At 34.7% G+C, this 24459-nt stretch overlaps 2 protein-coding genes across 6 annotated transcripts; one reads left to right on the top strand and one right to left on the bottom strand.

Annotated features, from left to right (window-relative positions):
- Positions 1-193: 193 nt before the first annotated feature.
- Positions 194-23346, bottom strand: LOC128679762 (dystrobrevin beta-like). Of its 3 annotated transcripts, XM_053762196.1 has the most exons (20): positions 23045-23346; positions 22314-22490; positions 21630-21846; positions 21136-21221; positions 20464-20615; positions 19599-19707; positions 18862-19028; positions 18323-18450; positions 17256-17433; positions 16997-17035; positions 16595-16707; positions 15924-16104; positions 9064-9164; positions 8216-8304; positions 7811-7870; positions 7464-7559; positions 6907-6957; positions 5932-6014; positions 5486-5544; positions 194-4982 (listed from the first exon to the last, which is right to left on the bottom strand). In XM_053762196.1, the coding sequence occupies exons 2-19, from the start codon at positions 22480-22482 to the stop codon at positions 5512-5514; spliced, it is 2052 nt and encodes a 683-aa protein (XP_053618171.1). In that variant the 5' UTR covers positions 22483-22490; positions 23045-23346; the 3' UTR covers positions 194-4982; positions 5486-5511. The 3 variants fall into 3 exon arrangements, with proteins under 3 accessions (XP_053618171.1, XP_053618169.1, XP_053618170.1); XM_053762194.1 differs by lacking the exon at positions 5486-5544; XM_053762195.1 differs by lacking the exon at positions 5486-5544 and having other exon boundaries at positions 23150-23346.
- On the top strand, positions 10100-15188 carry LOC128679764 (uncharacterized). 3 transcript variants are annotated; one of them, XM_053762198.2, is made up of 6 exons: positions 10100-10574; positions 11072-11222; positions 11827-11898; positions 12943-13026; positions 13525-13596; positions 13854-15188. In XM_053762198.2, exons 1-6 carry the CDS (start codon positions 10380-10382, stop codon positions 14555-14557), a joined length of 1278 nt encoding a protein of 425 aa, XP_053618173.1. In that variant the 5' UTR covers positions 10100-10379; the 3' UTR covers positions 14558-15188. The 3 variants fall into 3 exon arrangements, with proteins under 3 accessions (XP_053618173.1, XP_053618174.1, XP_053618172.1); XM_053762199.2 differs by having other exon boundaries at positions 12943-13146; positions 14169-15188; XM_053762197.2 differs by having other exon boundaries at positions 10101-10574; positions 12943-13146.
- Positions 23347-24459: the final 1113 nt, after the last annotated feature.

Raw genomic sequence — 24459 nt, 5'->3', positions numbered from 1 at the left:
CTCTGACATCTAAGGATGCCGACGACCGTGCGAAGTGGAGACGAAGAAGTACGAAAGAGGTCTCTGGACTCCGGCGATCTAAAGCTAAGGAAAGTTTCAGAAGAGAGAGATTAGATTTCTTGATTAGAGGAAATTTTTATTTCCGATTTAATCTCTAAAATCCCGAAGGTTTGGAGAGAAATAAAACGCAAAATCACAAGCAATGGAATGTTTACAGTTGCAATGATAAACTTCATCACATATACAAGTACAAGTCATATATAAGTACAAGCCTCACAACGAATAGCGGTCTCGCTCTAACATTCCTTTTTAGGTACATATTTTACATATAGGTTATATTCTATTGCGATAAACTCTCCAATGGTCAAACCGTTCGTTGAAGTCACAACCATACCTCTCTCGGGGATAAAAAAAAATTGAGAAGAAATCATAGGGCGAGACCACTATTTCCATTCAGTCCGACGAGTTATATCACACAAACACAAAACACTGTATATATGTTTGTTATATATTATACGTACATATGTGATCTAAACGTATACGACACGGATAAAAAAATCGATTATTTTATATATAAAAAACACCACGACAATAGAAACTGGGTGTTTTAGGAATTTTTGTGCTTTCATCCTATGTTATACAGTACATAATATATCTTAACATAGACATATAACTACACTAATCTATTACAAAATCTATTTATACGAATGGTATAAAAGATTATTATGTAGGTATTCATATGAGTAACTTCTGTTTTGTTTATGTTACAAGTAGCATTGCCGGGGTAGACAGAAACTATACGTTCAAGTCGTCAAAATGCAGGCCAATGAATTACTGCAATTGCATTTTAATCATCAGCAACTTAACAGTGTAAATTTTGATAGGTACGTTTTATTTTAAATACAAACTCTTGTAAATTTAATGGGAAATTTGTCTTTGTTTCACAATTTCAGGACAAATAAGTTTTGCGAAGGTCGCCTAAATTATTTTATAAATATTACTATACATTGCTTGTATTCCATTCCTATTCTCATTCGCTCGTATCAAAAGCCCGTATTTTGACGTTTTGTTTTTATTTTATTTTTTTATAAAACCTGAATTACTTATGATAACATATACAACATGAAAACCTTATAGCATAGAAGGCAATTTGTATTTCACTACGTTTAGTTAATTGTAGTTTATGTGTCCCTCAACAACGCTACTTTTTATTGCTATAAAAAGTATATTTTAAGTTGTATCTTAAAGTATATTTTAAGTTGAAATGTTACAAGATAAACAATATGCAATATGCATGTCACTAAACAAATAGGAGAACAATGACATTGTTTTTCAAAAACTTTTTCTATTATCAATATTGTCAGAGTTTCACTATACATTTTGACAAGTCTACATCGGCTATACAAAAACTCTGTTTTACAAAAAAAATACGTTACATAATAAACTTTATAATTTCTAAACCGATGTTTATATTGATACCGCATTTTAAGAATATTTATGAGATTTCAGTTTCATGCATATTCCATAATATTATTTATTCATTAAAAATCTTCGAATATCACATATCTATTACTTCATTTATAAATAAGTCAAAAGGAAAGACGTAAAACGCAGTAAGACGCATGGGATAATATTAGTTATCTGGGAATTAGCTGATTCAACATGATTTTATTATGAAAAAACATTATTTGTATAATGAACTTTGTATGTACAATTGTAAATACATACTTTATGAAAGATCGTAGTCTTACGTCTTTTCTTTCTGACTTTAGTTAATTTGAAAAGAAGTTAGGAAAAAACCAGTGAATCACACAGATTAGACAATTTTGCCGGAAAATATTTACTTAAGTAAAAAAAGACTTAGATTACACTTGATTCCCTTTAACAGAGTATAAATTGCATTTGTTTTTTTTATAGTTTTCAGTAGCAAACGTTTAAAATATTATGCATCACTGACGCGTGTACTGTTTAAAGAATAGACATTAAAAACTAAAAAAAAATTGATTTTTTTTCTTTCCGGAGTTAAAACATGCTTAAAACTACTTAAACATTTACAATGCTTTGGATATTTACTTTCCACAATTAAAAAGGTTAAAATACGTCCTATATTTTATTAATAAAATTTAAAATTCCATCACATTTGGGCAAGTCCGTGTCAAATGAATCTATATTGCACTTAACTTCCTAAAAATAATAATGATATGCGAACCCTTAAGCCTAGAATATAAAAAGAAAATTTGTAATAAGAAATACTAAGACCAATTAATTATGCTTCAGCATATTTTCAAATAGTAAAAAACGAAATAATAAAAAAACTTTAAAAAGAATGACGGATATGCTCCAGCTAATACATAGAAAAAAAAATTACTAAGGAAAAAAGTCATAAAAAAATGTTAAAAAAATTTACATCTTCAAACACATTTTGTTATACAACAAATGGTTCCAATAGAAATAATAAATGCTTAAATTGTCAAAAAACATGTAAGTACTTCCAGATTATTCAGATCATCAGACGATTCAGATATGATCGTTAAGACTAAACAAAAAGATCACGATCTTTAAATAATAGCTGAAAAATCATGGAACATTATTTGCAAGTATACTGCCTACTTGTACGGCTTGTACACTACTCCTGTGGATGTCATACTTGGCCGAATAAATACAAACTCTTTGCCGTATGATAGGCAACAACAACATTCCCAAAGAAGGCTTATATGAGACAGGCGGCCGGTCATAAAGTCAAGAGTAGAATCTTCAAAATTTAAATTTTTGACAGAAAAGAAGATAAATCCCTATTTACTAAATGATAAGAAATAAGTCCACTACATTACGTAAAATAATCTCCTCCTTTAACGGAAGTCGCTAGAAAATTATACAGTACTTATAAAAATATTTCGAATAGTTTTAAACCATAGGAAATGAGGCGAAATAAGTTCCTAAATAATATTTTGGTTTCAACAATTTGGTATCCCCACATAAGCAAGGTTGTGCTTAAAAATAACAAGATCAATCAGTCTTCAATAATTTTGGTGAGCAAATCGAATACATAAAATTGTTAATTCGATAACAATGACAGGTGAGAATTTGACGCGGTGAAAAGTGCGCCAGGGCATCATAAAAAGACAGGAAAGAAGCATCACAAAAATACTATTGAATACGAAAATGGTGGATCTCAGAAATATTCGATTAAATCTATAGAAAATTTTGGGGTGAAGAACTTCCCGAGTAAAGATTTTTTTTAAAATTAGAATATCCAATAGTACTGGCCATTGAGAATCATAATAATAAGTGTCTCATAAGCAAACCTGGTGGATTATCTGATTATCACCTTTAATGAATTTAAAACAACGCTTTAGGGAAGTATCAATTGACATTTTTGTACACAATGGAAGGAATTGACAAATGGAAGACAGAAAAGGAATAATATGTATGAAGAATAGACATTAGTATATTAACAAAACGATACAAAATTTTGAAAATAGTATTTTTTTATACAAGGAACTAAATGACACAGGTAATTTTTTTATAAGCCTGCGAAAAAAAATGAAAATATCATAATTTTAATGACATATACTTTTAGATAATACGCACGCAGCACCAAGACATGGCGTTAACATTACGTGCGTCTAAAATATTCAACATCAATTAATATGTTCATATGATAATTATTCAAAAAGCTTGGGGACTAGACACATTAAGCGAAATACAAAAAAATATAATTACCGAAAATATATTTACATTATCGGCCATTATTTCTCATACACTTTCCTACATCATATGACTCGAAAGTTGCTTTCCAAACATAATATTGCAAGACAGAACATTATTTTTATTATATATATGATTTATAAGGTATTTTTTGAGTCAATGATTTTACACTCTGCCATATTTAAATACCATTTCACTTTTTAACAATGAAAAACTCATGTACAATTCATTTCATAAAGAAGCGGCAAAAAAGAATCCTGATATTCTTTTGAAATGTACGAAGATACATACATTTATATTTAATTACAGTAAAAACTGTTGAGGGTTAAAATAACTATAGTATAAATATCAACTACCTATATAGAGTAAGAGGGTTTATTCTCAAAAATACTTGATATTTCTAAACTACAAATACATATCGACAAATCGCGATATTGTGCTTGTAAATATCCTTCAAATGTTGAATCTGGTACATGTTAATCATTATTTAAGTTTCAATCCAAATAAAATTATAAATATCATATTTTTTCTAGTTCTACATATTCTAGTTTTTGATACCAATTTCTTTAAACGTTGTAAAAAACCAGCCGAAATTTTATAATCAACATGTTTAGAATGGGACGCACCATCAACTTTTGACTTTAACTCCAACGTGCGCGGAAAGACGCAAGGTACGCCATTTTGTCAAAACAACCCAACATATGCAATTGACATTCACTACATCAATTTTCTCCAATTTCGATGGTTTTAACCAAATTTATATACGAAAAAGTTTGACGGATCGATGCGTTCACTTGAACTTTTATAGTGCGTAAACGAACGAACTTTATTAATGCAGAAACAGTGCTAGAAACCTGAGAAAATTTGGAGAAAACTGATAAAGTGAACTTCGATCGCATGAGAATCGGAAATAAAAAGTACTCTATTCCAAGTTATATTCTTCCAAATTTCATAACAATCCGTCCTGATCTTGCGTGAAAGAGTAACAAATATACACATATGCATCCTCACAAACTTTCGCATTTATAATATTAGCAGGATATCATTACGAACATGTACCAGCGTCACACGAGACAACGTGTAATTCGCATAACATGGTGATAGTTTATAATATTAGCAGGATATCATTACGAACATGTACCAGCGTCACACGAGACAACGTGTAATTCGCATAACATGGTGATAGTATATCGTATATATAGTTACAGTTAGACGTGCGGCTAGGGGCGGGGGTAGCCGACGCCCGTGCGCGCGGGCAGCGGCGGAGGGGTGTCCTGCAATATTCGAATGTATTCATTTCAATTTCTTTTTACAAGCCTAATAGATTATATCTTTAATAATCTTTAATAGATTGAGCTGAAATTTTCTACACACGTTTACTTTTAGTTTGAATGACCGACGGCCGGATGACAATGTTATTATGATAAGCATGACCTGATGGTGCACCCAGGTACGGATCCAGACGTGGGAACTCCTCAACAGTTTACTGAACACGATTTTTTCACACATTGAATGCAATAAGTTCGTTCCGCGTCGAATATGATATTTTATAAAAACTTATTTATATGCTATAATAGTATTCTAAATATAGTAAGACATGTCTGGAGTAGCGCGTTGTACGAAAGTGAGAAATGGATCCAGCTGAAGCAACACTAGCAAAAATAATACTTATAAATAACGACCTTAAACTAAATTTAAACACAAATAAAAAACAATAATTATACAGACAAAACTAACGTTGTCCGGTGTAAACGAAAATAAATAAATTTAAACAAACCTTAATAAGCAAGTGATCAAGCTAATTTACGATTGCGTTATAACACTAGGTGCCATACTCTGAAATGAAAAAAAAAAAACAACAAACAATAAAAAAAGACCTACAGTCCTACATAATACCATACTCTGAAATGAAAAAATTAAAAACAAAAATCAAGAAATAAAATACAGTCTGTCTATAAAGAGCGAAATAGAACTGTGGGCGCTGTGTCCTCTTGGCTGCAATACTGGGTGTTTATCAACCAATCTTGGCCATTCAATTTGGTGTTGCAACAGCGAAAAAAAATTCTACTCTTTATAAATAGACTTTATGTCTAGTCACTTTAGCAACAAATAAATCTATTGCAATATGAAAAAAAAAAGCAATGCTATTTGTCTGTGGTTCGAAATATCTAAATTAGGGTGTATGAAATTGTATGCAGTTGAATAATTGTAATAAACAAATACCTGAACATTGTTGTCGTGTAGATAATGCCGTGGGGGCTGTGGCCGCGGCATCGGCTCATCGCTGTCATCGTCTTCATCGAAATCTATAACGATTAAATTGTTTTCTATTAGCTTTTGCCCGCGACTTCACCCGCGTAATTTCCCACGGGAGCAGTTATTTCTCCGGGATGAAAGATATGTTGTCCTTCTCCGTAGTTCATATTATATGTACTATGCAAAATTTCAAGAAGATTGTTGAGTAGATATAGCGTGAAGAGCTAACAAACAAACAAACAAACTTACCTACTTTCACATTTACAATATTAGTTAGGATACATTTTCACACACTAAGCATTAAACTTGTATTTATATATGTATTGTTATATGTATCGATGGACGCAAATACTGAAATCTATAAACCCAGAACCGCAGATGTTTCACGTCATACATGTAAAATTTATTAGTTTATTTAGTTTATTAAAAAACGTTGTATAGTACAGGCGTGCATGGATCATTACATATTCGGCTTTATCATAGCGCTCGGCCTTGTCTCACGCTAAAATCCCACCCGGTATAAATAGTATTGGTTTATTAAGGTTTTACTACTTCATTTTTTTTAAAGAAATAATTTTAAAAAAGCTAAAGTAATTTTTAAATATGCCCACGATACGATAACACTTTAATAAAAACTAAATATAAAAATGTAAGAAACCTCCGACCCCGATGTAGCCCGCATCATTTCGTCCGCTAGAAAAGAACTAACGGTTTCCAAACACGCTGAACACACAATTTGCCAAACATAGCTCGAGAATATTCTCGATTCAATTATCTTTCAAATAAAAAAACGAGATCCAAATCGATTGTCGTTAGACTGCTACGATGCCACAGACAGACATACAGATACACAGACAAGTTAAACTTACAACTTAAAGTTACTTTAAACAGCCTGTCTCATTATTTCGTATCGCATACTTTCTATTACACTTTCGTCCTTACCTCTATGCTTTCTAGATTCTCCCTTGATCGTGTCTTCCGTATCGGATCCCTCTGCAAAACAATTATAAATTAGAACAAATAACAATATTTAACACAAAACCGAAACAAATGGAAATAATGGAGGGGGTTCTTTGTCCATCAGTGGGACACTTAACAGCTCGTAATATTAATAACTAGCAGCCGCCCCCGCCTTCGCACGGGTACAATATTATGCATGTTATATACATACAAACATTTGAAGGAAAACATAGTTAGAAATCTGCACACTTGTTGATTTTTAACTTGTGTGTGTAATGTAGAAGGCAATGGCAAACCACTCCATTAATAGTGCCAAGAAAGTTGCTGTGTGTGTTTCATTCCACGTAATGACCATGACCCTCAGCCATGAGGGATACGACTACGAAGAAGATACATACACACTTACCTTTTGAATCACTCATAAAAAACCCGCCATCAAAATCCATTACGTACTCTTAAAGATCTAAGCAAACATAGCGACAGACAGATAGCGGGATGTGACTTTGTTTTATACTATGTAATGATAAATATGCACTGACCAGAGTTGAGTTCCCTGACAAGCGTGGACATAGCGTTGGTGACAGAATCCGCAGCATACAGAAGATCGCTGCGCAGATTGCGATTGTCTATGCCCACTGCAAATATATTTATTTACACAGGGTGTACCATAAAACCCGTGCACATACGAAACGGTGACAGGGTACCTTGGATAGATCCTCTATGCGAAGTTTCAAGTAAATATCAACACTTCCAAAAAGCGGATAAAAAAACTATGAAAATGTAATCTTGATTAACTATGACAATGTAATCTTAATTAAGCTCCCAACACCCCGCCTCAAGTAGGACCGCCGCATAATTAATTAGTAAAAAATAATTGTAAACATACTATTGGTAGGACGTTGTTGGTTCTGATGAAAATTCCTCTCGCCCATGCTCTCCATTCCACCTGAAATAGAATTAAATATAATACGAATAATTATAAGAATTGTATACTTATTACTCCGTTGTTCAAGTACTCGAATAAAGTTTTTAAAAAATATTGACTTTTAAATAACATGGAATAATATGGAACCACTGCATATCTTCTCGTATCACTCGCTCGACTAATATAGCCTTAGTGGCTGCTGATAGGCAACAGCATTCCTAACGTGTTGACGTCAGGCAGGCGACCAATCGTAAAGTCGCAGCCGAATCTACAAAATTGCAAGGTTTATTTATTACTCCGGCTACGCGGCGTCGCAGCTCCGAATGAGAAAAAGAGAGAGAGATAGAGAAACAGACGTTACAATACCTAAACTGTGCGTCATGTCGATTCGCTCCCGCTCCCCGAGCGACGGCGTCTGCGGGGCGCTGCGCACCGCGCCTCGCCCGGGGCCTTCCCTGCAATAGATACATTACATTTCACTTCTCACCATTCATTCGTAGTGAGACGCAGCGAACCAATCACATTGCGGTGTGGTTGTCGTTGCGTCACGATGGCGCATTGTGATTGGTTAGCTGCGTCTCACTACGAATCGCACTGCGCACACATATACAGTAACACATCGTTTTCCCCTTGGTGATTTTCTGTGAAATCGATTTTTCGATTCCCGATTCAAGCTTAATGCTTTCTGTGGACCGCTGAATGTTGTCAATCAATCAACCGTGTATTATATCAAATAGATGTTATTTGAATGAATACAGTGTAATTTCATGTGCATGTATATATTAATTCCAAAATCAAAAATACCTCAAGACTTTATGATCTGATAAATAATTTCTTATTTTTATTTGTTTCTATTACATTACTCCGTGCTTCGGCTACGTTAAGCCATTGGTCCCGGTTGTATTTGCAGCCGTCAAAACTCACCAATTCTGAATGGGCCCACGTGGCCCATGTTCCTTATCCATAGAGCTCCAGTAGTCCCTTTAAACGGCTGATGATGATGATCATTTATTTAATAGCGGCCCGTCCCGGCTTCGCCCGGGTAAAACAATAATAAATTAAACACCTAAACCTTCTTCAAGAATCACATCTATCTAATTTAAAAAACCGCATCAAAATCCGTTGTGTAGTTTTAAAGATCTCAGAACACTTAGGGACAGACAGCGGGAAGCGACTTTATTTTATACTATGTAGTGATAAGGAAGGGTAAATACCTTTCGGGCGCAGAAGGTTGCGGCTGCGCACCCGGTAATGGCGGACTTTTTGTTGACCGCGGAGACGAGTTCGGCGTCGACCTTGGCGATGATTGCTGCGTCTGTAATAAATTAATTAACAAATATATTACATAGAGTTAAGAATTAAGATGTGTAGATGTGTAGAATCTTTATTAAATAATTAAAAAAATCGTGGGCCAGGTCGTGAGGTTCCCTCCTCCTAAGTTAATTGTGTTTCACACACACACACACATATATATATATTTTATAATCAGCACTCGGATCACACAATCATAATCATAACAATCATAACACTCAAATGAGTTTCTTTCGGCATTTCTTCTCAGCAGTGGTCGTCCCGAAATGCCAGTAGTTTGTAGCTTGTGAGAAATAACTATAAATATAAAAATTGACAAAATTGACGAGAAAAATTGCCTGTGAAGGTCTAAATTCTTAATTTCTGAATGATTTGAATTTGAATAGATAAATTGGTTTTTTTAATATGAAGAAGAAAACTACGAATCATGAAAAAGTCTTTTAGAGGTTTTGCGTTTGATACCAGTAACCCTATATAAAGCGGATATATATATATATATAATTCAAACAGTTCGTCGGTTAAATAATGTTTATTACTCTTAGCTCCACCACTCGTTTCGAGTGTGTTAGTTAATGTTTCGAGTCTTTTAAAGTCGTAAACGCATGCCCACTAAAAGATAAGAATATATAGTATAACTGTAATCTACTAGCTGTGTCCCGGAGTTTCGCCTCCGTGGGAATTTCGAGATAAAAAGTACCCTATGTGTTATTCCAGGTTATATTCTACCGGTGTACCAAGTTTAATTCGTTTTTGTTTTTACACTATGTAGTGATGGTTACTATATTAATGGAAGAATGATCAATATGCATCATTATATTAGAACCTTAATCTTGGTGACTCGGAAAATCCACAAACGTAGCCCATAACAATTTTGATTCGTAAAATATTCACGATTGATTAATTTTTAATTTCCAATATCCATAAATAAACTGCAAAATCAATTAAAGTTTGTGTTTACTCGTAGTTGTTACGATCTTTTTTTTACTTTTGAACTCGAAACTATGAATTTATAAGCATTATAAAATCTTGACTTTTTCAAATTTTTATAAAAGATTAAAATAATTGTTAATGAAAGGACATTTTGTGAAATGAACTAAGAAATTGTTTTTGTTTTAATACATGCAAAATATTGTTTTTTTTTTGTGGACAAAGATGGGAATACACGATATTGTAATTAAAATAAAAAATCTATAGTAAAACAGAACAAAATAGGTGTGGGATGAAGTATTCTATAGCGATAATTTTCACATGTCTGACTGTAAAGGTCACAAGCTTGCTGGAAATCAGCACAGTTGAAAGCAAGAAGAGATCGCAAGCGGATAGTCGCGACTACATTTCGGCGTTTCTTAGGAGTGACATAAGAAAATTGGAGACTGTGCTCCAAAAATTGCCCAAGTGTGAATACGTTACACAGGTAAATTTTGTATTTACGTGTATTTGCGTGCAGGCACACTAAAATAGGACCACTTTTAGGATTTACTTGAGCCGAATTATGTTTTGTCTTGTTCTGTCTATGTGTGAATACGTTACAAAGGTAAATTTAGTGTTTGCGTATAGTTGTGTGCGGGCACCCTAAAATAGGATTTACATAAGCTAAAGTATTTTGTCTCGTTCTATCAATGCCATATTTTGTAAAGTGCGATAGTGACAAAACAAACTTTAACTTAAGGTATGCTTTATCCTATCCTAACTAGTACTAATAGTAACTAATATTATAAATGTGAAAGTAAGTTTGCTTGTTTGTAATTTCAAGAAGATTAGTTGAGTAGATTGAAATTTTACATACACGTAGTCCACACTTTAAACTTTGGTTGATTGGTTGAGTAGATTGAGCGTGAAGAGGTAATAAACAAAATTATTTTCACATTTAAAATATTAGTTGGGATCAGTGTGTTATGATAAATTGTACAGGTTGGTGATCAATACGATAGTGGGTATGCACTTCGAGCTAACATCAACTGCAAGAGGAAGAGGAGGGCGTTCGAGGGCTTGTTGAACATTTTCAAGAAACTTGACGTCAACTATGAAGCGTATATGGATGTCGGTTTTAATACTAGTATTGGTAAGAACATTTTTTGAATAACCATATATATACTAACGTTGTATATTATCATATTTATTATATATACGCAAAAGACTGTCTGTTTGTCAGTTCCGCTTTGACGGCCAAACGTTTTTAATGATTTTTTTTCATAATCAACCCCCAAATGGAGGCGGTATAATGGGAGGGGTAAAAATTTGTATGAAATTCAAATTCACGGAGGCGAATTTTCGCATGTGCATTGACGGAAAACGTCAAACGCATTGTACTGTTTTCGGAAAATTAACTTTTATGCCATGTGTATTATGTATCATTTTCTTAAATAATTTTTTTTCTTGCTATACATTTTTTAGAATAATATCCAGTAATAATCCTGTTTTATATTTTAAAAAATGTAGTCTCGTCCTATCATCCTCACTAATGTTATAAAATTCAAAATAAGTTGGTTTACTTGTTACCTCTTCACGCTAATCTACCTCTACTCAACTAATTTTATTGACGTTTTGCATACATATAGCGACAATTCATCCCGGAAAAATTACGCGGGTAAAATCAAGAAGTATTTTAACTTTTTTATGAACATGATAATGTAAGTATAACAGAAACATTATATTACTGCTTACAGGCAATCGTCAAAAGAAATATAAGATTGTAACAAGACCAACCGAACCCACCAGACAAGTCGCAAATACTCCTAGTATGTATTAATTATATATTGAAAATAATGTCAATATAGTTTTATATACGTCGTAATATATAGTTTGCAATAGAAACAAGGGGGAGGCCTTTGCCCAGCAGTGGGACACAACATCCACAGGCTAGATAAAAATATATACATCAATAGTTATATATGTTCGAAGGAAAAATGAATGAAGCTAGAAGTGGGAAAGGATAGACAAGTATTCCCATAGATGAAATAAAAGACAAGGTAAAAGTCGTGTCGTATAGTGTATATCTATGGCAGGAAACAGAGTAGAATGGAATATACTCCATCGACAAAAACCCCGTTCTTAAATTTATTGATGATGATCAATAGACAACATATTCACCAGTAGACCTTAGCACAAAAGGTAGTCTGCATGGGCACCTCACTCTCGTGTATTCTGCCGCCAAACAGCAGAGCTTGCATTGTTGTGTTCCGGTTTGAAGGGCGACAGAGGCGGCGTGATTACAGGGTACTGTGGCTAAAGACTACCCTACCTACTATTAGACCTACGACACAAAGTAGGCAACGTGCGTGTGACACCCCTGGAGTTGCAGGCGTTGATAGGCTGTGGTGACCACTTACCACCATGACTGCTAGGTTTTATAAAAAAATACAAACCATATACACAAAAAATAATTAAACAGATGTCATTAAAAAAATCACAATATGCTCAGTTCCCAACAAACAACTTATGGAATATTGTGAAAAACATAGTACGATTTGTATAGGATAGCAATTAGATTGTCATTTTAAAATGCCAGGTTTTGTATAAACATTTCAGTGGAGTACATTCGAATACGAATAAAATAAGTGGACAATAGTAGGTACATTCAAAATGTCATGATTTAAATGTCAAAATTTTTTGATTATTTACTCTACGATTACGAGCTGTGTGTGATAGGGCTAAGGCATGAAACTGGAGGTCTCGAATACCTGGTTAATTTTTGATACAATTTCGCGTATTTCATTCTGTATTTTAATACTCTATATCACTATAACAATGTATAGCCTCTTACAACGTCGAAAACTTCGCAGGTAACGGCCCAGGTGTCATCAAATACGTATTGTGCTTCATTCAGTCGACGAGAATTTTCAAGAGTTGCATCGGCAAAACCAAAGGTATTGGGAAACAGCAAACGAGAGACTCCAGCAGCGTTGAGCATGAGAGCGGTGACCTCAGCCGTGGCAAGCTGAGTGACGCCATCAGCGACGATGAGGGTCAATCAAGAGTTCAACGAGGTGGATTTTTTTATACAAAACCTTTTTTAACCCACTGCTGGGCAAAGATCTCCCCCAACTCCTTCCGAGCCGTTAATAGCCTCTTTACCGATCCTACAATTTCTAATTTAAAAAAATATTTGACAATATTTTTAAACCTTTTTGTGCAGTTTTACCTAAAACTTTATTTAAAGATTTTCTTTCTTTGGCAGTTAGGCCCCACACTTATAGACGCGGAACCGGTAGATATAATAATCTTCCGTTTGAATCACTCTATCTATAAAAAAAAACAACTATAAAATGCGCTGTGTAGTTTTAAAGATCTAAGCCTACATAGACAGATAGACAGTGGGAATTAAGTTACTATGTTTTATGTGATAGTTATATTGTTATTTGCAGCTAGATACCAGCTGAAATTCCGAAAGGTGACCCGCGCGCCTGACTACGAGACCGCACGTGTGGGAAGTAAAAGTAAGTGTGAATGGAAATTTTTTTGTAATGAAAATTACTTAGCGGCGTTATGCACCTTTAATAATAAGACTTTTGATGTCTTATGCACAATGTTAATTTTCATGTTTTCACTTCTGCCGGTACTCCCGTATTGCAACCCGTTTTTTTTGTCACCGGTAAGACCACAGTACAGTTAGGTCAGTTTAACTTGACCTCCTGGAGTTAGTCCATCAACAATACGCCACATGACCGGATAATCATTTAAAATCGTATTACAGGTAAGGAGTTAATGTCATGTATCCATAGCGCGTATGGGGTATTCCAAACATGTGCTGTGCCTAGGAAAAGGGAGAAGAAAAAGAGTAGTGAAGAAAATGGCGACCGAACGTACCGCGCTGATGACCAACAACAGGAAGACCAACAAGAAATTAACACTGGTCAACAAGAAATTAACACTGGTCAACATGAAATTAACACTGGTCAACAAATTTCCACAGGACAACAAGATATTACTGGTCAACAAATTTACACAGGCCAACAAGAAATTAATACTGGTCAACATGAAATTAACAATGGTCAACAAATTTCCACAGGACAACAAGAAATTACTGGTCAACAAATTTACACAGGCCAACAAGAAATGAATACTGGTCAACAAGAACTTAACACTGGTCAACAAGAACTTAACACTGGTCAACAAGAACTTAACACTGGTCAACAAGAACTTAACACTGGTCAACAAGAACTTAACACTGGTCAACAAATTTCCACAGGGCAACAAGAAATTACTGGTCAACAAATTTACACGGGACAACAAGAAATTACCGGTCAACAAATTTACACAGGACAACAAGAAATTACCGGTCAACAAATTTACACAGGCCAACAAGAAATTAACACTGGTCACCAAGAAATTAAGCTTGACCAACAAGAAAGTAACATTGAACAAGAAGAAAAATTACACTGGCCAGCAACAAATTAACACTAGCTATTAAATTAACAAGAAAGAAGCCAGAGAAAACTCTACGACATATTTTCCATCTCACTCATACAAGAAAGAAAAACGCGTGTTAGAGAGAGGAGAAACTGGACTAACATGTTTTGTCTCTTATTGTGTGCCAGTTTTATAAGGGCAACAGCTGCAACCTGCCTGGTAGACCTATTGAATAGTTCTATCTCATGTGACTACGCTAACCGTAAAAGATATCATTTTTACCGCGACCGACACCGCGTATAACCGTTAGAGTACTATAAATAAAGCAGGTTTCTCAAGCAAACGGAAAGACGGGCAAAGTTTAAGTATCTAATCTCTGTTGCTCCTATGAATAATATGACTATAGCCGTCCCGTTCGAATATCCTTGGGGTAGTTTAAGTATGAATGAAAACCAGAAAATAGATAATTTTAATCGTTCGTTTTTTGCATGGCTTAGATAATGACTTTAGCTAGGAATAATTATTGTTTCATATAGTGTAAAGCATTTTTATATAAATTGAATTAGTAAAACTTAAGTTTTTAATAAAGTTTAGCTATATTGTAAGTAATTGTAGTTGTAGTAGGTAGTTGAAATAAAAAATGTATATTTTCTGAAAATAGAAACCTCATTTAATATCATGCTGCCAATTCTATTTTTAAAAATTCCCAAAAGAAAGAAACCGCGGGGCAAGGCTAGTAATTGACATAAGAACACAAAAATATGAAAAACGAACACAAGAAAAGTTGGAAAAATTTCGATAACAGAAAAAAGATGTTTTTCTTGAAACGTAAAGAAAATTGGGTTTAATAATAAATCCTACCACAATTTAATGATAATCCAGTTGTTAATACAGTTATTCAATAAGAAATTACCGGTCAACAAATTTGCTCAAAGCGAAACAGCCGCCAGCGTTGACAGTATGATCAGGGTTGTCACAAAAATATTTATTTATTTATTCAATACATAATACACTATCATTACAGAGATAGTCCAATGCAATAGCGTACTTAATTAAGGTTACATAATACCCTATAACTATTTACCTACTTTAACTTATTGCATACAATAAATCCACACTATTAGCAACCTCATTCAGAGTTCGCAGTGATCGTGTTAGTGGCGCTTGCTTTAGTAAATTCGTCCGCGACTGGGGTATTGCGAATAGAGGGGTAATCGCCGTCGCTATGAAAGACGTAAGAATGAATCTACGTTACATTAATTTTATATTTTTAAGATACGGCCCTCGAATTAACTCCTCTCCTCCCACGACTGCCCTTACATTTGATTGTAATGTAAGAACCAATAAAATAAAGGTTTATCACGTTTCTTTTTTTTATTCCCTAAATATCGAAATGTATTAACTATCTATCTACCTTGAGCATCCTCATGAGTCCCTGCAGTTGCTGCATCAGGTGTTTCCTGGACTCCTGCAGCGAAGACAGATGTCCTTCTAGTTCGTCTTTCCGTTGCCTCAGCGCTCGCAGCTCGGAAACTAATGGCGGGGCAGAACCGCCGGATGCGCCGCCGGCGCTCGCTTCCGCTTCCTGTTGTCGTCTGGATGATAAAAAATATTTGAAACTTAGACGTTCTAATTTCGAAATGTCTCTTTGGCAAAATGTTTCTTTGTGATAAAATGTATTTTGACGACCACGCCCGTCCTCTTTCTGGTTCGATTCCCAGCGGGGGCAAATATTTGTATTTGTGATCATAGATATTTGTCTACTGTTCTGGGTGTGTCGTGCCTCGTGCCCGATTCTGTGTTTGTGTCCGTCGGAACCCCGATACAAATTCAATTAGTGTAGGCCGTTGAGTATTGACCATTTATTATTTTAAATTATTAATTTACTCATTAAACCTAAATTACCAATTACTCCTTATTCATAAAAATTAATAAGGCGGTATAAATTTAAACTAATTATTTTATATTATATTATTGCTTTTGTTATACATGAAACTCATGCTTGTCATATGTTCAATTACCGCATTTTTTCATTGTTTTGTCTCATTATTTTTTCAAAAAGGAAAAAAGAGTTGGCAACCCTACCTGAGCCGGGCAATCTCCCTCATAATCTCCCTGTTCTTAGCTTCTAGTTGAGATATCAGCTCCCTCTGTTGTCTGGCCGCGTCAACTTCAGAACCTTCAGACGACGACCGACCCTAGAAGAAAAAGTTTTAAAAGTTAAGATTTACTTAAAATGTAAGTACAGTTCAAGATTTGATTAAAATTTTGCATGCCTCTCTATAAACTGCACGGATAGTTGAAAAAACACATGTGATATTTTTTTTCGTATTTCTTTATTTGAAACAACTTTATTGCACACTAGCTGCGCCAAGTGACTTGGCTCCCATAGGAATTTCCATAGGCTTTTGGGGAATTTGTCGATTTTTACCGTGGACGGAGCCGAGGGCAGCAACGAGTATAATTTAAGCTTATATAATTACTAACCAGCTCCGGTGTCAATGACGCGGATCTACCCGCTCGCGGCTGTAAAACACACAATATTGATTTAATCATAGTTAATGAAACAAATGAACGGTACAAACTAAAAGCCATAAATTGATGACGTTTAAAACTTTTTTCTTTATCATTTTAGGGATATCAGCATAATATATGTATATCGAGGTTTTCATGATATTGTTTCATAGTGTTCATACAGACAGACGCGACAAGAGGACTCCTTATAATACGTAAAGATGACACTTACCATAGTCCTGTTCTCGTGAGCTAGCCTGGCGGCGTATCTAGCGATGAGCCTGTGTTCGTCGTCAGCCCCGCGCCTGGACCAGCGGGAGTCCAGCGACCCGGTGTTCACGTAGCTGCCGCCGCCCACACCACCCAGGTACTCGGGGAAACCATTGTGGGCGGGGACTGGTGATGGTGGCCTGGAAAGAATAAATAAATATATATGGATAAATCACACAGGTTGAGTTAGCCCCAAAGTAAGTTCGAGACTTGTGTTATGGGATACTAATTCAACGATACTATATTTTATGAATTAATCAAACATTTTCGGTGTTAATTAGTTTTTGCAACCAATTCCGTACATTTCAAGACAAAAACAGAGAAAATTGAAGACAAATGAGATAATTATGTAGCCAAATGATTATCAGATGAAATTTTCGGCTCATCTCATACAACTGACAAGATAGGTGTTGATATTAGCGCTCTGTCCAGTTTCTTCTCATATCTATTTCTAATACGCGTTTCTCTTTCTTGTATAGTTGAAACGAAAGATATGACGATGACTATAGTTTTCTCAGTCTATGGTTCTCAAATCATCAAGCGTCCCACTGCATGAAAAGAAAAATTTTTACTTCGTCTCTCAGAATTACTTAAAAACGTGAACAATGCAGAGTACCTAAACATCATCCTTTTAGGAATGGTATCGTATGGAATATACTGGAAATAAGTTTACAAATAATTAATTATGAAGGAAATACAAATTACAAATTAGACTAAACAATCAAATTCAAGACATACCACGAATTCGAACAGTGATCAAAATAATCTAACGCCTTAGTAAAAACTTACACTATTTTACTTTTTTTTACTTTGTCTATAATCCTCGCGTGTTCCCCAGCTGTAACGCCCCGAAGCCCAAGTTTAAAGCATTACATTTTGAAAACATGCCTATGCTTTTATAACCGGCCGGCTGCCTGACGTCACGCCTCTTCGGGCATGCTACTATTGCATATCAGCTGTTAAGGCATGTGTATCATGGGAGGAATTAGAGTGGTCCTATTCTAGGGCGGAAGCACACGCAAAACTTACACAATATGGCTGAGATTTAGAGTGCGTTCAGGTTGGTCAGGGTACCGGGGAAGCTGAGGCCGCGCCCGCTCGGGCACGCAACGGAACGATTTGCGGAGAGTCGCACCGATTTGTTTCGATGGCGATTTCTGAAACAAATATCTTTACTATGTTAGCGATATGATAAATAAATATATAATGGGAATTAGGAATAAATAGTGGCGCATGCGCGATTTTAAAATTTTTGATCGTAAATTAACCGTCCAATGTTAATGGATTAGTCCAAACTGTAGATTAAACTGGGATTTAACGTTAAAAGATTACTGGTCTTAGCAAATAATCGAGCATTATGGTTTAAACTATCCTTCACAATTTAATCTATGATGGATACTGCATGCCCTAAATACGCAATGCTCACATGGATATATACAAATATTGAAACACTATATTAATTAATATTTAAATAAACTTCTAAAAACAGGAGTCTTTATTTATAACTAGCTAATAGCTTTATAACAAGATTAGCTAATTTAAATGATAAAATAACAAAAGCAACTCACATAAGCCGCGTATTCTTTGACCTCGTGTTCGTTCGTGTGCGTGGAGGAGACTCTTCCACGCCAGAAGCAATCCTGGCAGAGCGTGTAGTTCGCGCATCGAGTGCAGCGGTAGCGGAACCCTGTCAGCGAACTGCGGCGGCAAGCGCTGCAGGCTAGTGGGTGGACCACTGTGGAACAACAGCTATATTGTATATTCTTATTGTGGAGTTGTTGTAGTGTGTTGTTTATTTTGGAGAAAAATAAAGAAACCATTATTATTCCACTTATTTATTGTTTTTTTTTAGTGGATCACTGTGGAACAACAGCTATATTATGTAATTTTATTGTGGAGTCGGTGGAGTGTGTTGAAGAAAAGTAAAGAAACTATTATTATTCCACTTGTTTATATATTAACTCTTTCATTTTTATATATAAATTGGCTTTCCTACTTTTACTCTTCACTTTGCAGGGCATTTGCATCTTTAGTAGTCATACCATGGGCACGCATATTATCCTTGACGACATCAAGCCAGCACTTGGCAAAATATGAGCTTCGTTGCATAGTGGTTACTACCTCCGTTCGCTATCTGGAGTGGGTTTGATTCCCGGGGTGTAATTATTTGTGCTTGTGATCACAGATATTTGCCTGCGGTTCTGGGTGTGTTGTGCGCGCTTCTGTGTTTGTGTCAATTGAACCAACGATACACGTTTAATCCTTATTTGTTGAGTGTCGTCTATTTATTTGTTACATTACATACCATTCTCAACGCTGGCGAGGCGATGTAGCAGCGGCAACCAGACCAGACACGGCGGTCCGGGATCTGACATCATGGTGTCCAGAAAGTCATTTACCGTTATTTTACCGTTCTGAAAAATATATATTTTTTTTAGCTTTTAATGGTATCGTGGACTCTAATTAAAATAATTTATTTGCTTTAAAAGGGTAGGCATATAGCTATTTAGCCTAGTTAGTTATATATTTTATTATAGTTTTTATACTATACTAGCTGCGCCCCAGGGCTTCGCTCCCGTGGGAATTTTGAGATAAAAAGTACCCTATGTGTTATTCCAGGTTATATTCTATCCGTGTACTAAATTTCATAACAATCCGTCCAGTAAATTTTACGTGAAAGAGTAATAAACACACATACATTCTCACAAACTTTCGCATTTAAAATATTAGTAAGATAGGAAGTAGGACTAAGTTACATGAAATATGATTTATGGATTTTATAAAACTGATCTTGATATTGAGGTTAAAATAAACTGTATATATTGCATGTTTTGACATTGTATTGTATGCAAATATACAGACTACCCATCAATTATTTTTTTCTTTCTTTCAACTTGATTTTATTCAAGGTCGGCGCACACCAACCACATTTGTTTGGAATTAAATTAAAATAATCTTTGGACCATATATGCCTCACCACAGATACGGAAAAGTGGTACTGAATTAGAGACCCCGAACGAATAGCCAACCATTTATCGACAAATACGGTCAAAATGGTTTAGGAAGACCAAAAAAAAAATTGTAATGTGTGTACATTTATTTTTTTAATAAAGTATTAAATAAATAAAATGATGATTCAGCATGATTAAGAAGAATTAATTAAAATTTACCTGATTGAAAATTGAAAGCGACAGAGAATCGTTGTAGCTGAATGATGGTGACTCGTATACAGCTGCAGGTAAAGCTAGGACCTCACGCAAGTAGTCCGAAAGTCTCTTCATCATGAGGTGCCCATTACCATCGGACAGCTGGGAGAATATATCTAAAAATAATATTAGGGTTATGTTCATCATCATCAGCCATTTAGTTGCGCCCACTGCTGAGGCACAGGCCTTCATTATGGATGGATAAGGAGTATGTGCCATGACCCAACACGCGGGCCTGCGGATTGGCGAATTTTAACGACTGCAAATACAACCGTATGTGTCATTTAGTCACTACGTACGACATCCACTAACAGATATGAAGTGCAATAGGAACTCTAGGGCGGGAACCACACGTCGCAATGTATATTCACGTCGACGACATGTTTTTTTAATTCAATTCAAATCGTTTATTTCGTGAACACTACTTAATTAATCAATTATTAATTAAATATTACTTTTGGGGACCCCTGTGCGAGCACCAGACGGATGATCAGTCCTCCCATGCTGGGACCATTTCACCCATTGTGACGACATTAAAGAAGGTCCAAATTAAGATTTTGCTTTTAAATATTTTTCCTCGCTACATATGGGTTATAAATCAATCTTCTGAATTATTAAAAATATATTAATACTTACATCTAAGTTTGTCCATCAGTTTTCCGGCACACATGGTCGCCAGTGCCACTTTTATTGAAAACACCCGGATTTTTCCCACATTTTCACTTTAAAATAAAAAGCAATTCAATTATACAAGAAAAAGAAACACAGTGCAATGGAACAAATGACATACAATTTGTATAAAAATAATACAAGTTTTACTAAACCTCTTAAAATTTATTTCAATGTTAATCTATGACTACTGTCTGTCTTATATATGTGAGATCTTTAAAACTACGCAACAGATCTGGATGCGGGTTTTTGAAATAGACAGTGTCATTGAGTGACATAAAACTCATGTTTGTGCAGTAAATGTAGTTCCCTTGTTCAGAGCTTTTCCTGGGCACACTGGTCACGCTTATGAAAATAATGCATTGTCATAGAAATGGAAGGCATGTGGAAAATTTCTACTTTGAACTTTAACATCAGACTGGTGAAACAAAATAAAATCTTGTAAAAATCTAAATACATACCCAGTACTATAAGCCGAGAGCAGCCAATTCAACAAGAGAGCAGAGCAGGCCTCCACCGATACTTGATGTGCGGGAGGTAATCTCTTATTCAGATTGTGATACAATGAAGACACAAGAGTCTCCAAACGAGTCACATTCACACATGCATTAGGCTCTAGTGTGTTGAGGGCATTTTCCCTGAAAGCCTCTATGACATTCCATATGTCTATGACATGTACTGCAATGGTAAATTTGAATTTAGAAAATTCTATTTTATTAAATAATATTGTTGTCACACATAGATGTTAGATTTTAAGCTCTAGAGCAGAGATAAGTGAAATGTATTTTATTATGATATAAATAATAATATAAATAAACCAAATTTTGAAATTAGGTATAAGTAAGGGCAGAAAATGAAATGTGTTTTATCAAACACTTTGGACTTTAAGGATTGTCATCAATTTATCTTTATATTTTTATATATTGTTAAATTAATATGTCAGATAACCATGTTCTACAAAGAACAATTTTTACATTGGGATTACAATCACATTTTTTATCAGCAAAGTGTGACCAACACACTGTACAAATACAACTATGTAAACTTCTTTCCAAACAGTCACTGCATGCTTCTTTATACCACAGTAATTGGGGAGAATGTGCAATGATTTATGTAAGATGTGATGTTGACTGTACATTACTCACAGTTACACTTTTTCTGGACATATCTCAGCTTACATGCCGTTCTGTATGATGCAAATCTGATTAGATCAAAGTTCTGTTCCCGCATCTCCTGCAGGAGGAGAGAGCGTGGGTCTGAGGAGGTTACACTAGGGCTCGGCCCTACACTCAAGTTATCACGTTCCAGAGACATCTTTGACACTGAAAATGGGTAAGAAAAATGTAATATTCACAATAATAACATTTGACATACACTCATTTGCAAGTTTGGTTTTTGACACTTTTTAACAGTGGTTATATATATATATACTTGATTTAAGTAATACTAAACCATACAAATGATAATGGCACAGCAGAAAAAAAAATCTGTGATTTGAATGGAGCACAGTCCACCAAGCCTTAAACAAGATCATATTTCTTGGAAGATACTGGTGGAAATAACCCTATAGTGATAGGGCCATGATAATAAGAAAATGGTGTGTTTTCTTATCTCATGCATTTCTAATATTTATTCAAGCATTGTGAATAAACAACTGTAACTAATTTATTCAACTGCAGTAAATGTTTTAAATATGTAGATTGAGAAGATAAATTACTGATGCAGAACTTTACTTTTGTAGATTGTGGGCATGAAAACCAAAAAAACATTATTTTAAATAAACAACCAATTGGAAGCTAAAATCATTCCTTCAAAGTATACTGACTTTACTTCTCGAAGGCAATTTATGATTAATTTATTATAAAATACAATCTACCTTTCAACGGCTAGATTATAAGATTTTTGGAGTCATAGTGATTTATTAACAGCTAGACCGAAATAATTTCATAGTTAAATCGATTGAAGACAATATTATACCGACAATTGAATATTTTTATTTTGATGATTGCACACTATAATAATGATACACCCAGAGATAATCACATTGAAAATATGCACTTTTAAATTGCCAATGTCTGATTTTTGTTTTCGTTATTGAATAAATTAGAATCACACAAATTCACATAATAAATCAAAAAATCACAGAACCAAATCAACATGACAATTCTGTCTACCTACGGCCCTGTCTGCCATTATCATAGGTTCCGTTTTATTTAAACAAGGGCCTAAAAATATATAGTTTAATGTTTAAGCAATGTTGTACAATGTTAAATAAATACTAACAGCGTGAAATAAATATTTTAAATAAAGTCTAAATTAGATTACTTATGGACGTAACTTAGTTTAAATAATTAAAATTGTTCCCCACACCAACGTAATAAAAAAAATATATATTCGGTGTTTCAACATTATGAAGAAAGAAACGTAATATTCATAGCCGTAATATTTTTTTACATTGCTTTTACTCTATGGTTACTTTCGGAAAGCCCGCCAACCAAAAATTGAAAAAGGGAAGTGGCAGCGGCGGCGGCGCGCTTTTTGAAAAATGCCTGCTGCAATCTGCTAACAAATACCTAGGAAAAAGAATGGCTCTGCGATTTTGCGTGTTGCAATCGCCTTTTTTTACATTATAGAGTTGGCGCTGTAGGAAGTTGTGTACCTACCTATGCAAAATGTGAGAACCGCATAGTATGTACTTTATTTCTTTAATTTATACGGTCCTTATCCTTATACTTAATTCACTCCAGAACTTCCGGTCTAAATATGTAAGAAGATACTCAAATTTAAAATAATACTTAACTGCTTAAATAAATACTTTTTCGCTCCTGTGGCACCAATAGTAATTACCTACGAGTTAGGTAGTAAAGACTTTTAGATACAATAACCTTTTGGTAAGGTATATAAGGTAGAGAATGTATTCTCTAAGCTCCCGAACGCGATAATAACTTCAGCTGTATCGCAATTGAACCTTTTACGTTCCAGCATTTTTTGGTCAACAAATGTTGGTTGAGTGTGAGTGAGTCGAGTGAGGTTGGTTACAAGCCTGAAGCAAAGTAAAAACTGAGCCATGAACTTTTCGAACAGTTGCAACACACAATGATTTTTAGTGTTAAATTTTATTTCAGTATCATTGTGCTGTACTTTTTGTAAATAACTTGAGTGTGTTTTTAGTTACATCAAATAAATAATTATAATATTCTAAGTTTATCTTCTTAACTTGTTATTTTTACAACGACAACCTTATTTTATGGCTCAGTTTTCATCCAAGAATTTGTTAAACTGTTTTCGCTG

Source organism: Plodia interpunctella, chromosome 22, assembly GCF_027563975.2.
Source record: "Plodia interpunctella isolate USDA-ARS_2022_Savannah chromosome 22, ilPloInte3.2, whole genome shotgun sequence".
In the NCBI taxonomy this organism is placed as follows: domain Eukaryota; kingdom Metazoa; phylum Arthropoda; class Insecta; order Lepidoptera; family Pyralidae; genus Plodia; species Plodia interpunctella.
This window is presented reverse-complemented; position numbering and strand designations above follow the sequence as displayed.